This window comes from Ambystoma mexicanum, chromosome 1p (assembly GCF_040938575.1).
Source record: "Ambystoma mexicanum isolate Mex_15411 chromosome 1p, UKY_AmexF1_1, whole genome shotgun sequence".
In the NCBI taxonomy this organism is placed as follows: domain Eukaryota; kingdom Metazoa; phylum Chordata; class Amphibia; order Caudata; family Ambystomatidae; genus Ambystoma; species Ambystoma mexicanum.
In genome coordinates, this window is record NC_090921.1 from 999,957,342 (window position 1) to 999,973,425 (window position 16,084).

Consider the following 16,084-nt stretch of genomic DNA (forward strand, 5'->3'; position numbering starts at 1 on the left):
ACAAGCCCTTCCCGCCTCCCAACCCGTAGGTCACCATCACTAGGGACTCCTCGTTTGAGGGCTGGGGAGCCACACTGGACGATCTCTTGGTCCACGGCACCTGGACCCGACAGGAGCAGGGGTACCACATCAATTGGTTGGAGCTGAATGCCATCGGGCTAGCGCTCATAGCATTCCTTCCTCTTCTCAGGGGCAAGGTTGTCCTCATCCAGACAGACAACTCGACCAGCATGTTCTATTCTATGTCAACAAGCAGGGAGACACCAGATTCCCTCCACTGTGCAGACTGGCAATCAGCATGTGGGAGTGGGCCCGGGGGAATACAACCTGGAGGTGGACAGGCTCAGCAGGTTGGGAGCGGACAACTATGAGTGGTAGCTAAATGACCTCGTTATTCAGGAGATCTTCAACAGATGGGATCTTCCCCAGGTGGATCTCTTTTCCACCTGGCACAAAAAGAAGTGCCCTCAGTTTGCCTCCTGGCAGGGACAGAGCCCCGGCTCCATAGGAGACGCATTTTGGATTCAGTGGAACGGCCGATTGCGTGGACCTTGCCGCCAACTCCGCTAACTCATAGTGATTTGCAAGATCAAGGAGTCTCGCCAGCTCAACATCATTCTAATAGCTCCATGGTGGCTGGCCAGGCCATGGTTCTCTGAGCTGCTCAGCCTCTCGGAGAGGCCACCAATTAATCTTCCGACGGGCCCATCACATCTTCTGTCGCAGCAGGGGGGCAGAGTCATCCACCCCGCGCCACAGAAACTAGCCCTCACAGGGTGGTTCCTGAGCAGGTAACACTAAGGCACCTCAGCCTCTCCCAGGCTAATCTGGAGCTCATACAGGGCGCAAGGAGCAAGGCTACCAGGGCCCAGTATAAAGGTAAATGGACCAAGTTCTGCCACTGGGCAGACTCCAAGGGAATCGACCCCTGGCATGTACTTTGGACGACGTTCTCCTCTTCTTGGCACACCTCGCCCACTCAGGCGTGCAGGTGGACATCAAGGCTTACAGGAACTCGAAGGAGGGGGTCTTCTCCTCCTCCTCCAATCCTATTTTCAAGAAACATTTGACGGGGCTCGCAAGGCTCTACCCGCCCATCAAGAGGCCACACCACGTGTGGGACCTGAACATAGTCTTGGGCGCCCTGGCACACAAACTGTTTGCGCCAATTGCGTCTGCGGACATCAGGCTGGTCACCATTAAGACAGCCTTACTAGTCGGCCTCACCTCGGCTCGCAGAGTCAGTGAAATCTAGGCGCTGGTCGCCTCAGAACCATATTCTACCTTTCACAGGGACAAAGTAGTCCTACGGACACACCCAGCATTTCTGCCTAAGGTGCCGTCTGCTTTCCATTTGAACGAAGAAATAGTCCTTCCTATGTTTTTTGCCGATCATAAGGACGAGGCACAGAGTTCTGCACTGCCTGGATGTCAGGCATGCCCTGAAATTCTACCTGGACAGGACCAAGGACTTCTGCAAGTCAGACGCCCTGTTTGTCACTTTTGGAGGTGCAAGACCAAGCTACCAAGCCTCCGAGGCCGCCATATCCCGCTTGGTGGTTTCGGCCATCAAAGAAGCATACGAGGGGCAGCACAGGCTGCTTCTGGCAAACATGCATGCCCACGCAGTCGGGGCCAAGGCAACGGCCATCGCATTCCAGCGCCATGTCCCTTGGCAAGTCTTAAGCAGGGCCACACCCTCAGCTTTTTGCAAGCATTACTGTTTGGATGCCGGCTCTAGATCTGATGCGGCTTTCGGACAGGCGGTTCTCAGGAACCTATTTGCTTAAGGAGGGTCTTCTCTCCACCCTGCGGCTACATTCAGTTGTAATCGCCCATGCAGTATGGAGGAAAGGGGACGGGATGTGAGAGTAATTATAAGTTGCACACCGTAGTGACTAACGTACTCTTAGTCCTCTTTCCTCCATACGTCCCACCATCCTCCCCCCTAATAATACTGGTGTCATTAGGCGATGTTAAATCTATTGTTGACGCGTCTATGGGGACTGAGGTGGGCACCGCAGGGCGGAGTCAGTGTGGCACATGCTCCCAGGGTCGCACCCCCATGTGCCTCTAAATTTAAAGGGGTAGAAGGTTTTTTATGGTGAAAAAAGTTCAGTCTCCTGTCCCTTGGAAGGGACACCCATGTCACTACGGTGAGTAACGTATAATTTCCTATTGTGCAGCCTCACCGGGCCTTCCTCATGTTCCGGGTCATGGGCCTGCATTTCCAGTACAAGGTTCTGCCCTTTAGGATAAATTCAGCTCTGAGAGTCTTCACCAGGCTCATGAATGCAGTGGCAGCTCTCCTCAGGTCACAGCGGCTGCATGTCTATCCGTACCTTGACGATTGGTTAGTCAGGGCCTTGTCTCCGGAGCAGGTTCGAGCCTCAACGGACAGGCTCATCTCCACACTATTCAACCTGGTGTTTTCAATCAACTACCAGAAATCTCAGCTCACCCCTACAAAGACGCAAGTGTTTCTGGGCCTGTTGTGGGATGCACGGGTGCAGAGGGTGTTCCCTACCGGGGACAAGGTTAGTGATTCGGACTGCCGTCTCCCATTTCCGCAGCAGGTCAATCACCACGGCTTGGTATAAACACCTTCTGGGCATTCTGGCAGCATGCCTCCTGGCGGTCCCGTACACCAGACTCTGCATGAGGAGGCTTCAGTTCCCTTTTGCAGATTCCTGGGATCATCCCTCAACATCTGGACCACGATCTCAAATGGTGGCAGCAGGAGAAGAACATCTTGGTGGGCAGGCCGTTCCGTCCACCCCCAATAGAGTACATCATTGCCAAGGACTCCTTCCTCCATGGGTGGGGAGTCTCTCTGGGAACGCACTCAGTGCATGGGCACTGGACCCAGACCGACAGGAAGAATCACATCAACTGGCTGGAACTTATGGCAATCTGGTTGGCCCTCAAGTCCTTTCTCGCGACCATCATGGTCAGGTCTGTGTGCATTCAGACAGACAACATGACTTGCAAATACTATATCAACAAGCAGGGAGTCACCAAATCCCGCACATCTGCTTGTTGACCCTGGAAATCTTATCCTGTCTTCAGACAATCCCATAGTGAAAAAACACCTGACGGGCCTGACCAGGCTGTATCCCCGGCCAAACGCCTGCATCCCAATTGGGACCTTAATGTAGTGCTAATTGCTAAAGCGCACCAACCATTTGAACCCATGGCCACAGCAGACATTAAGTTCGTCACTCTGAAGACCGCCCTTCTGGTTGGTCTTACGTCAGCTCGCAGAGTGAGATTGATCCAAACGTTAGTAGCCTTGCAACCATACACTACATTTCATAAAGACAAGGTTGTGCTGTGCGCGCACCCCAACTTCCTTCCGAAGGTGGTGTCATCCTTTCATATCAACGAGAAGATTGTGCTCCCCACATTCTTCCCGGACCCCAAGGAAGATGCAGAGAAAACGCTCCACTGCCTGGATGTCAGGAGAGCGTTGAAATTCTATCTGGTCAGAATGAAGGGCATTTGCAAGGCCGGACGCACTGTTTGTAACATTGGGAGGCTCCAGCCCTGGGCAGCAAGCCTCCAAGGCATTCATTGCTCGATGAATGACGTCAGCGATCCAGGAGGCATAAAAGGTGCAACGTAAGGATCCGCTGCAGGGCATGCATGCGTGCGCGGTAGGAGCCAAGGCAACCGCAGTCGCATTGCAACGCCACGTTCCCTGGCAGGTGATCAGCAGGGTGGCAACATGGGCCACTCCTCCAGCTTTTTGCAAGCACTGCTATTTGTATACCAGTGCCAAGGCAGATGCAGCATTCGGCCAAGTGGCGCTGCGTATCTATTTGCCTAGAAGGTCAGGCTCTCCTCCCCAGGGCGTTGTCAGTTGTAATCGCCCAAACAGGATGGAGGAAAGGGGACAGACGTAGGAGTAAGTGTTACTCACCAGAGTGACTAACGTACTCCTAGTCCATAGTCCCCTTTCCTCCATACGTCCCTCCACCCATTCCCATATAAAAAGACCAGTGAAGTTGTTAAAGTGTAATACAGCCGATGCGTCAAAAGGGCACTGTGGTGTGGTGCCGGTGGGCAGATTTAAGGGAGCCTGCGCTCCCGGGACCGCACCCCATGCGCCAATTAATTTAAAGTGGAAATGTATTTTTCTGGTGGAAAAAAGGTTCAGTTTCCGTCCATTGCGAAGTTTGTCCATACAGGATGGAAGAAAGGGGACTGTGGACTAGGAGTATGTTAATCACGCCAGTGAGTAACCCTTAATTTCTACATCCGGAAGCAGGGCGGGATGCGCTCTCTGGCTCTCTCCAAAAGGGCCCAGAAGCTGTGGCACTCGGCCCTTCATCAGGGCATGTTTTTCGTCCCTTTCCAACTGTAAGGCACCAAGAACACAATTGCAGACTCGCTCACCAGGGAGCTACATTCTTGCCACAAGTGGGAGCTTTGCCAGGACCAAGTGGATCTTCTGTTCTGTGAATGGGGTCAGCCTCAGATCGACCTCTTCACAACAGCAACAAACTCAAGTGTCAGAGGTTTGCCAGCCAGTTCCCGCAGCTGAAAAGCATGGGGGGTGCTTTCTCGTTCCTGTGGGAGGGACTCTTCCTTTACGCCTTTCCTCAGTTCCCACTTCTGCAACAAGTGATCAACACACTCATACAGTGTCACAGCAGGATGATACTTGTCGCTCCGGTGTGGCAGTGGCTGATATGGTACCTGGACCTGCTACATCTGCCAGTGGCGCAATCCATCAGGCTGCTACTACTTTCCGATCTTCTCGCCAGAGAAGGAGTAATTTCTACACCACGACCCAGTGTCGCTGAACCTCAGGACCTGGCTCCTGCAGCCCTAGAATTTGGACATTATTCTTTGCCAACGAAATGTAAGGTCATCCTGGCCAAAGTCAGAGCCTCTTCCACGTTAACAGCCATAAATTGAAGTGATTCTCCGTATGGTGCTGGGCGCAGAGGATCACTCCCCTGCATGTCACAGCTCCTGCCATACCTGCTTTCTTTGGCCAAGGCTGGACTGGCTCACGCCTCTATTGAAGTACACTTGGCCACCATATCCCGTTACACCAGGGCACCGGCTAGGCCTTTCCTGTGGTCTCACAGATTCGTTGAGTTCATCAGGGGCCTCTTCAGGACTTTTCCGCCGGGGAAGGCTTCGGCTCCAGCTTGGGAACTCAATGTGGTATTGACTAAACTCATGGGGGCAACCTTTGAACCAATGCATCGGGTTCCCCTGAAGTTCCTCTCGTGGAAGACTGCTTTAGTCGTGCCCAGACCCGCTTGGAGAAGGTTAAAGTTACTTACCTGTAACTCTCGTACTCCCGTCCCCTTTCATCCATTGGGAGGAAATACATAGGCATGGTATCAGAGCAAAGCTCTTCGGGAACTGGCCTGGTAACAGAGCCACTTGGGGCCCTCGACCATGCGGTCGGTAGCTTTATGAGCCTCAGTATCCTTGCCGGTAACTGAGCCTATTAGGCCCCTCCTGCTAGGTGGCTTCACTGGGAAAGAGTCGCCCTTGCGGGGTGCTTTAGAGAATACGTTATTCACATTTTTTGTTTTCCTCCTGACGTATTCCTTGATGTGTTCCCATGGAGACCTGGAGAACAGCTCTCTCCACCTCGCCAACCAGTTCTTCAGGGACTGGGGTGTGAGGGCGTTGCACGCTGAACAACCCTCCCAGCTGTGGTCTTCGCCAAGGCACCAGAGGCAGAGCTTGTGCGTGTAGGATGTAGGAAAAGGACTGTTGCAGTCCGGGCACCTACTGAAACCCGTCGTAGACCGACAAATGAGGTACCGGATGACGGTGTAACTTGACATCCTGGAGGTTATTGAAAAAAGAAATAAAGAATTACATTATTGGAACAAATCCCTTAGGGGAAGACTACGCGCACATGGAAGTATGATGCAAACAAAGGCCTCAACCACAGAGCTCGTGGTGCAGGTCCGGTCCCGTCGATACGGAAAAGAGGACTGAGGTGTGGCACCGGGGGCAGGGGGAGTCAAAGGAGTGCATGCTTCCAGGGCTGCGCCCCAGCGTGCAACTAAATTTAACGGGGAAAGATGTATTTTATGGTGAAAAAGATTCTATCCCCGTCCCTAGCGAGTAACGGCACATACAGTATGGAGGAAAGGGGATTATGGACTATGAGTACGTTAGTCACTACAGTGAGTAACTTGTAATTTCTCCAGCATGGGTCTGACATGCATTCACATGCAAGCCCTCCCACCTTCCTCTCTGTGGCTCTTCTTGGTTCATACTAGGACTATGCGTGCTTACCAAATCTGAAGATGGCCACCTGGGGTGGAGCCTTGGTAGATGACTGTCATTGGATAAGGGCAGTATGACCCAAAGGACAGTGTTTGGTTTAAAGGAGAAAGACAGTTTTAAAGCTAAAGTGAAACTGTTTTTTGTTTTACCGAATATTCCCAGCCTGACCGGGAATATTCATGAGCATGTGAATCCATGCCAGACCCATGCTGGAGAACAAGAGTTACAGGTAAGTAACTTAAACCTTTCATTAAAATGCCCTTTAACATACATTCATCTGTTTTAAGCATCCTTTCATTAATATATGTGTGCTTGCAATACAAAAGCAAAGAAACTCTTAATAAAAGTGATTAAAATAAAATAAGAGAATGAATACCATGGCAAAGCAAATTTGTTTGTCATTGTTTCCATTTCAGAGAACATTTAATTTGGCAAGCATTTTTGATCACATTCAATATTCATGGTGGCAATGAGTAGCAAAGTCGAACAGCAGAAGCCTTTGAAGCAGGTTATTTATGAGAGCTATAGTACGGCCTGGACATGGTAGACATTGTGGCTAGGTCTGTGGTTCACACCATTGCAATGTAACCTCATGTATGGCTAAGATTTACAGGTTGTTCACTGGATGCCACGCTTAGAGTTTTGGATATGACATAAACAGAGAGATGTTTTTTTCGGCAAATGTTGGGCATAGTTTTGAGAGGTTGAAGGGCAAGAGCCCGATCCTGTATTCACATGGACTATTGGTAATGCCTGAAGAGTTTTTCTGGAATAATAGTCATGTGCAAGATTATAAGAAACTCTTTTGGGGCACAGTAGCAGCAGATGGTAAGCCATCTATCCAGGTAGCAACGGTATACTCCCATTTCCCCCCAGCCCCAACACATTTTGCTGGGGACATTTCCCCACTGCAAAATACAGTAAAACAGTTGGGTTGAGAGGAAAATAGGGAGAGTTAGGGGGCAGGGGAGTCAAAGCCGGGAGCATGGACAACTGTCCCAACCCCATGCCCTTTTTAAAAACACCTTGGAGGCATATGGTGGGATGGGCAATGGCTTGTCATGAATTCCCTGAAAGTACTCGGGGATGACACTCTCCAAATAAACGAGTTTGATCTCATTTGACTCCAGTGGGAGTTGAAGACTTTGGGCTTAGTTATTGAAATGATAGAGAATTACCTAAGAATTTAGGTCCTACCATTTTTTCAAAAGAGGTACACTCTTCTGTTCTAGGTTTTGCCTCCAGAACACCTTCACCTTTGCACAAATTGCCAGTAATCGGTAACACAATAATCACCCTACAAATTGGTGTTTTAGAAAGGTAACTCAGTTAATGTCAATGTAATTATATCATTAGTCATGATATTTTCTAAACCTCAAAAAGGAGAAACCGAAGGGGCAGTCAGTTTTATTTTACAGATGGCTTAACTTGTCAATGAATAGACAAGTTCATGGTGGGAACCATGATACACCTCTTTGGTTCAATAAATGAAGACTGGACGATGTAGATAGTTACAGGACAGCTATTTCCAAATTCCAAATATCCCAGACAGTGCACCATTTTCCATTCAAGATCTACAAATTTTGGTCATACCTCAGCCTGTCATGCTTTTTACAACTGTGTTGAAATTGCAGTGGCCCATTAGCAGCTTGGCAGAGTGCAGGGTTATGTTCACCTGACTTTGTGGCTAATAAAAGGGGGTTACCCCAAAATACAGAGAAAGAAAAGGTTGAATGTACATTTACTGTGCGTTCGACCTGGTACAAAAAAATCGAAGGCCATAAAGCTGAACAAGGGAAGCAGGTGCTGGAGGGGTGTCTCTCGCTCCCCTATTTCGGTATTATGAGCTGTGGGGGTTGTGGCATGTCCCCCACATACATTGAATGGCCAGCGTGGGGTGGGGGAACGAAATCTCAAAAGCTCAGATTACAAAATGCAAACAAGTGTGCTTAGCAGTTTTGTAATTGGAGCCTTTGGTATTTGGTTTTATACCGTAGATCCAATAAAAGCAGTCTCCAAAGTAAAGGTTATGGTTTCTTTGCAGTCTCGAGGGCAGAAAATGGACTACATTCATGTATTTTAATTCCTGACATTTCACAAGAAGCCGAGCAGTATATGGTAGGTTTTATAATAAGATTTGTGCAAAATATTTCCTTTTAAGGCACTGTAGACTAGTCACATCGATAAAGATACCAGTTCTAAAGACTTTACATTGTCCCACGTTAGCTCAGAAATCTGGCCCACACTGGTCTGTCAGGCCATCCCTTTAGACATTGCCTTATAAGGCAGTCCGATCCTACCACAAGGTGCATGTACGACTCGACAAAACACCTAAATAAGTAACGGAACAAACGTTTTACTTCATGCTGTATGGGTTTGAATCCATCTTGCGAAGTCCTTTTTGAGGAAATCCCAAAAGCTTCTAATTCTTCCACCACAAGGTGGAGGCAACCATAGGCACAGGTAAGTATTGTGTCCTTTTCATGCACACCATTTTCAGTACCTTTTAGGGACCCTTTCCATAAAGGCTCAGTTCTGTCATCCTCTCTATATACGTTGCCAATGCTTGGCATTGTAATACATCGAAGATTGTCAATATCTGGAATGTCCAAAGATGGGAAAGAAAGATTTACTACCCTGGACCGGTGGTTCTGCATTGTTTATTTTGCGCAAACTTGTGAGCAGCACCATCATGTTGAGACTTGTGAAGATCACATGAATGCGCAGTGTCTCTTGATGGGACCCTCATTTTTTATTAATGATTCAAATACAGAAATAATTTAGAGTAGAGGTGTGGGATCAAATCCCTCTTCAGGACTAAAATATGGGGTTACCCTTATATTTTATGTGGTTTCAGACATGGGTGAAAGTTTTGCTTGAACATTTGTTTTAAAAATGTATATAAATAGTGCAATAAAATTATAATGTACGTAAAAATATTTCCAGTCTTGTTTGGGATCTGAGAAAGAGTGTGTGTTGAGGGGGTGATGTGTCTTAGGTTCCGGATAGTACACTGCCTTCCCCAGATGTGCACAAGTACACCTACGGCAGTGAGCATTTTATGCCCCTTCGTGCAACCGGGGTAGCCTCAGGATGCCAGAAGTAGAGGAGTGTGCAGTTGTGAAAGTGTACTTTATAGATATTTGTTGAACAGCCATGTGCTTGCCCCACCTCACATGAACATCATAGGCATGTTTTTGCCACTTACTGTTTCCACTAAAAATGTATGCAGGTTTGAGTCTAGAATCTGACTTGTTAGAGCCAGTGTAATGTCATGAGGGCCATTGTAAGTCTGGTGCCAAATTATGTTCAGAGGCTTATTTAGATTTTTGTTACTCCATAAGTGGATCTGGGTTGGGAGCATAGCTCAGGAGCAACTTATTTGACTTGGTAGCAAGCCAACGCAGAGCATTATGGGTTTGAATCCCTGTCCCATGCTTATGGACTAATTGAGTAGGTGATAGAAAATTATTCAGATAAACCTGAGACTCTTTGGAATGTAAACAGATGTATTCCAAGGCACAATATTAAGTTTGTTAGTGCACTGTGTTTCTTCCAGAAAAAGAAGGTAACAAGCTTGCAGTGTGCTTCCAAGATTGCCTGGCGTTGAGAGGCATACCAACTGTGCCTGTGGCTTGAAGGGAGAAATGTTTGGGATGTGAAACAGCTTATAGAAGTCTTCAACTTATGGCACTGCTATAGTAGTGTAGCTAATTAATGTCACACTGCACCGAGGAGCTCCCTCTTGCTTAGGGTATATTAGTTAATGCCTGGAATTCGACAGAAAGAACTCAGATCTTCAATTCATTGGTCCTGACTTGTTCACTGAGAAATAAGGTACTTGAGTCCCTTGATTACACAGTCATTGGCAGACAATGAAACTACGCAAATTAACAAGGGGGGTCCTGGGAGCATCCCCTCTGGGGATGCTGTTGGTACTCTTGTTCAGAGGAGAATTGCCTAGCATTTCGGTGCTGGACTGCCCCAGGGCAGGACAAAGACTGATATGTTTGGGATATTTCTTCTCTGTGAAAGATAGTGAGCTAAAGACTCTGGGTAAGTCTCTCACAACCAGGACTAATGTCTGGCAGAGGGACTCCCAGGACCCCCCTTGTTAATTTAGACAATGAAACTACCCCATCAAACGAAAAGTAGACCGCATGTCTCCTCCCTTAAGCTTATTCTCCCTCTTCATGGGCCCTTATGTTGGGCTACAAAAATTGGTCAATCAATAGATGGCTTTAGTCTATCAATGTCTGTGCATGCACAGGTTATGTAGAAAAAATTACTGAAAGCACCCAAAACCCTACAAGCCCCAGTAGACAGAAAAGGGCACTTTAAATTCTGATTTAATAAGGTATTTTCTCTTTTTCCAAAATCACTAGCTTTATTACTTGGGAATAGATTGTTATTATCGATTAAAGGTCAGATCACATGGACCAACCATCAACAAGAAAATAGGTCCAGGAATTCTATCCTGCACTAACCAGCATCTTTTCCTGTCTATCCTCAGGGGGCGCTGATGTTTGAGTTCCAGCCTCTGAAGGCTAGTGAGGTCACAGGACGCCTAATTTTGCAGAATGCCGAGCTGGGCACTTTCCAGTACGAACTAATCCTGAAGGCCACACCTGCCAAGCCAGAGAAGACACTTTACTTCCGCACACCATTGGGATCCAGTCAAGTCCTTTCAGCCAAGTTTATCAACTACACTCGCCAGAAAGTGGAGTACAGCTGCAAGGTATGCAAGACTTCGCTCTCCCCCTTACCTGCCTCTACACCTATCTTTGGCCATTAACTCCCTACTAAGCAGAAAACATCTGTATAAAATAGTACAAAGATCAGTAGCTATATGAAATAGGTACACTTATCGCAGCATAGACACAGAACTTTCAGAATGTAAAAGTGAGCAAGCATCAATAAGGGAGGCAGATTGGAAGCCACAGGAAATGTGCACATGCCATATAACATAGCATAGATTTTGAGAGATTAGAAAAGGATTGTTTTTCAAATGGTGGCGCTATTATTAAGCGAAGAAGCAAATGACTTTGGTGTGTGCAATATATATACATGGTCACTATTTTTAAATATGAAATTAGCAATACTTTCGCCAGTTAAACTAGTGGTGAGACTGTTTTAAAACTTTTATTGGAAAAATACACAATAAGAAAAATACTCCATATCAAAATGATTGTTTCCCCAGAATATTATCTCCCCAAACGTCCCACCCCCCCAACCAAGAACAGGTGATTTTCATCCAGTAATAATCAGTCACAGTGGGTCTGGTACTGTGCTGGCTTGGCCCAAGAGAAAAGTCAACCTTGTTGGGTCCGTAAATCTCCCATTAAACTTTATGACCACCTCTATTCTACTAAATCTCCACCTCTGAGGATCCCTCCTATCGATCCCACCCAGCGCCTTCTCCCCACTTACCTCCCTCCAACCACATCACTCCCCCCTTGGACCCATCCGCTCTCTACCAATCAATGTACGTCCCAGCCCCACTTCTGCAATGCTGGCCCTCATTCCTCCCTAAAGGTACCTGCATAATCATGGACAAAAGCTGTTAATTTATTCATAATAAACATATCTCTAAGTTTGTGCTCCCAATCATCGAGTCTGGGAGATCAAAACTCTTCAATTTCTGGGCTAGGGTCACTTCACTGACCATGAACATGGCATCCCACATTCTGGAGTATCTAAATAATTATTTTTTGGGTGGGGGAAGCCCAGGAGCATTTGAAGAGGGTCTAGTGGTAAGAGCTCTCTTGTGACTTCTGACATCCAGCCCGATAGATTCTTCCAGTATCTTTGAACCTTCGGGCAGTGCCACCACATGTGGGCCAAAGACCCCACCTCCCTGCATCCCGTCGGGCATAGTGGAAAGGCTCCCACAAACATATTCATGATTTTCAACAGATCTCGGTGCCAACTGTGCAATATCTTAACATTATGCACGATGGACGCTGTGAACAAAGTCCCATGAAACACAATCTTAAAGATCCTGCCCCCATGCTTCTTCCGAGACATACTCTGCACACAGTTCAGTCCAATATTTCCTAAAATTCTGCCTATCCGCTGTAATCAAAACACTGTGGAGTCTGGACAGAATCCCTTTCCCTGAGACTGATTCATCGAAGACCTTCTCAATCGACATAAGCATCTGCCCAAGATTATTGCCCCATTTCTGATCCATGAGGATTCCCTTAAGCCAAAGGTAGTCAAAGATCGAAATAGACTCCCTACCCAAAACATTGCTGATCGAATCATAGTCCAGAAAGCTTACCTCTCTAAACAACTGCCCTGCTCTCTCCAATCCTGTCTCCAACAAAGCTTGAGTCCCACAAAAGCCTTGACGCCCAAGTCCCATGCAAGGACCCCACACAGACGTCATGGGTGACGGCCAGGAGGACAATTCATCCGAAAACCCTTGCCGTCTCCACAGGCACCATATGGACTGCCAGGTTAGGGTGATTCTGCAATCTGCTCGGCAGAGCCATGCAGGGGCCCAATACCAAAACAGCCACATTCAACGGGTGATTGTCTATATCTTCCAAATACATTCCGAACATACCCAGGTCATCCCTCATATGCTCTGCTAAATGGGCCGCCAGATAGTACAGCGAGAGATTGTGGATCTTTTAATCACAGGGCACCTGTTCTGCCAAACAAACCTACTCAGCAACGAGTGTAATGTCACAAAAAAGCTGCTAGGGAGTTTTTCATCGGGAGGGCTGTGAAGAGATACAAAAACAAGGGGCTGGATATTCTTCTTTACCGCCATCATCTGACCATACCATGACAACACCTTCGGTTCACACCTCTCTAGATCACGCTTAACAGTCTCCATAAGGGGATCGAAGACCTCTGGAGGTTTAGACAGATCCCGCAGTAGCAAAGTCCCCAGACGTATCTCCATCTTCTCCACCCCTATCTGATAGCTGTCTCCTACACACAGGACAGGCGTCGCGGCCTCTCAATGCCATTATGGAAGATTTAGAAGTATTGATCTTCAACCCCAAGAAAACCCCAAAATGTTTGATAAGAGCCATCAACTCACAGATGGATGTCTCCACCTCACTTAGATGACATAGAATGTCGTCGGCAAGCAAGGACAGCTTGAACTCCACGTCTCCTCTTCTAATGGCCATTATCCTGTGATGTTCATGAATTGCAATGGCCATTAGTTCCATGGTTAAGGTTAACGCATGTAAGAGCAGGAAAATAGGGCATCCCTGCCTTGTACCTCTGGCCAGAGGAAAAGCCTCCTATGTAAGAGCAGGAAAATAGGGCATCCCTGCCTTGTACCTCTGGCCATAGGGCATCCCTGCCTTGTACCTCTGGCCAGAAGAAAAGTCTCCTATGTAAGAGCAGGAAAATAGGGCATCCCTGCCTTGTACCTCTGGCCAGAGGAAAAGCCTCCTTAAGAAAGCCATTAACCTGCACACATGCAAACGGAGCTCTGTATAGGGCCGCAACCTATGTGCGAAAATTGACCCATAGCCTCATTTTCCCCAAAAGCGTGTTCATATACCTCCATTCCACCCTGTCAAATGCTTTTTCTGAGTCTTATGAAAGTAGGTAGGCATCCAGATCTGACTCCCGTGCAAAGTGCATTACGTTGGTGGTCTTCCGAATGTTGTTTGATCCCTGAAGGCCTCTAACAAAACCCATCTGATCCCCATGGATTAAGGAGGGCAAAATTCCCTCCAACCTATACCCAAGCAATTTTGCCAGTATCTTAACATTGGTATTAACTGGTATTAAGCAGGGAGAGGGCGGTACGAAGAATACAGTTTTGAGGAATTAATGCCCCCAGTTGTCATCGCTGTCAATGAACTAGCCATTAATGGAGGCAGACTGCTCCAAAAGTAACATCACCTGTATGTGCTGCAGAAGATTTATACACATCAACTCCCTGCGCGATTGCACCCCGCCCATGATGAAAGGAACCTGTGAAATCACTTGAGAACCCCTATAAATCCCCCCTTCTCAACAACCCCCACCTCCCTGAACAGTCTCCCCATGGCCCACCCCAAGCATCCAGCCAGGTTCTACAGCCAAGATTGGCTCCCGACTGAACCACCAACAACCCCTAATGCCCCGGGCCATATCCCAACAACACCCCTATTTCGTTAGCCCTTCTCGCCCGTCCCATAATCCCATCAGCAACATTCCCCGTTCAAAACCTGAACACCTCCCAACATTTATTAACCTCCAAACAACCCACACGCCAAACAATCCAATAACCACTAAACTTATAAATGTCAACATAACAGCCCCACCGGGTGCCCTTCTCACAACTACACAAAAGAACATAACAGGGTCACAGTCAATCCAGAGTTTCAACCCAGAACAGCGATTGGCAGGGGGGGGGCATTCAGTCTCTTAATTGTCCTCGAGCCCGGGACCTGCCTTCTGTCTATTGAGGGTTCTTTCCAGCCCACCCACCCCAGTCACCGAAACGTCTTTCGTGTCCGGAGGGACCACAAGCTCCTTTGTGGCTCCTCTGATATCCTCTTCCAAAATAGGCAGCATTGCCGGACTGTTCTCAAAAGCAAGTGAAAAGGTAAAGCCCCAACGAGAACGTATCCCTTGCTCCCTGAGCAACTGCATGATTGGGGAGGAGAGGTCCTGGAAAATCGTGATCGTTACAGTTTTGTAAGTGATGGAATTAGATTTCCTGGCCTCATCTAGGATCTTGGCCTCATCTAGGATCTAGGATCATGACTTTCTCTGCTTAATAATAGAAATGGGCAAGCTCTACTACCAGCCCTATGCACCCGATCTATTGTGGGCTAATTTGTTGCGTTGTTACCGGACAGCAACCAAACCACATCCTTCATAGCGCGGTCACTATCCAGTTCTGTTCACTATCCGTCTCAGGGAATCCGAAAAATCGGAGATTGTTCTTCCTCTCCCTGTTCTCGAAATTGTCCCTCTTGAGCGCCCTCTCCTCGTCCCTCCTTCCAAGGGCTGTCAGTCTGGTGTCATTATGCGTTTCCACTTTATCCACTGAGGAATGGTTGGTCTCCAAACTCTGTATTCTGTCCTCCACTTTATCTCCCCTGCAGTTCAACTTCACCAGTCTGTGACCAATATCAGTCCTGATTCCCCTGATCATCTCCAGTAAGGCTGCAATGTCTCTCTTCGTCAACATCATGTCCCCCTCTGACTCTGCCATTGTGGAGAGGGCTGCTGTGCCTGGTCCCGCGGCGGTCTCGCGATACTGGTGGGTTTACGTTAGGTAAGGGGGCTGTGAATTACCACCCACCTGTGGTCAAATGGTCCTCTGTCTCCTCCTTAGGGTGCCAGAGCACCTACTCACACCCCCAAAGCCTCCAGGGAAGGAGATGTCGGCCCCCATCCTCAGTCAGCGGGTATCTGGGTTTCCCCACCCCAGAAAGATCTCTCACACACTGTACTGCCCCCTCCACACAACCAGCGGGGAGGGGGCCCACCGGCGCTGAACCAGTAGCCTCCTCAGGCGCCTCCTGCACCACATCCTCTCCTCCCAGCTAGAGCAATGATTAGACCACAGGAATGGTGTGGAACTGGCTCTTCAGGCGGGGGCCCGACAAGGAGACCCCTCCCTCAGTCCCCCTGTACTCTGCTGGTTACCTATGTCTGATGCTGAGCTGCTGCATGGGACACCCACAGCTCTGTAGCCCCCTTCCTTCTGTGTGGGGGGGCACCAAGGTGACCTCCCTTGCAGTCCGCTGGTCACCTCTTTCTTATGCTGAGCTGCTGCTTGGGCCGCTCCGGGCTCTGTGGGCCACCTCCTTCTGTTTGCCGATGGGGTAAAGGGACCAGAAACTCC

The 16,084-nt window shown here is 48.3% G+C and overlaps 1 protein-coding gene across 1 annotated transcript in view; it reads left to right on the forward strand.

Annotated features, from left to right (window-relative positions):
• HYDIN (HYDIN axonemal central pair apparatus protein) overlaps positions 1-16,084 on the forward strand; it is a 3,273,799-nt gene that overhangs the window by 3,238,634 nt on the left and 19,081 nt on the right. Inside the window, exon 85 of the mRNA XM_069654775.1 lies at positions 10,781-11,005. Coding sequence (XP_069510876.1) covers positions 10,781-11,005 — 225 coding nt within the window. The remainder of the gene's footprint in view (positions 1-10,780; positions 11,006-16,084) is intronic.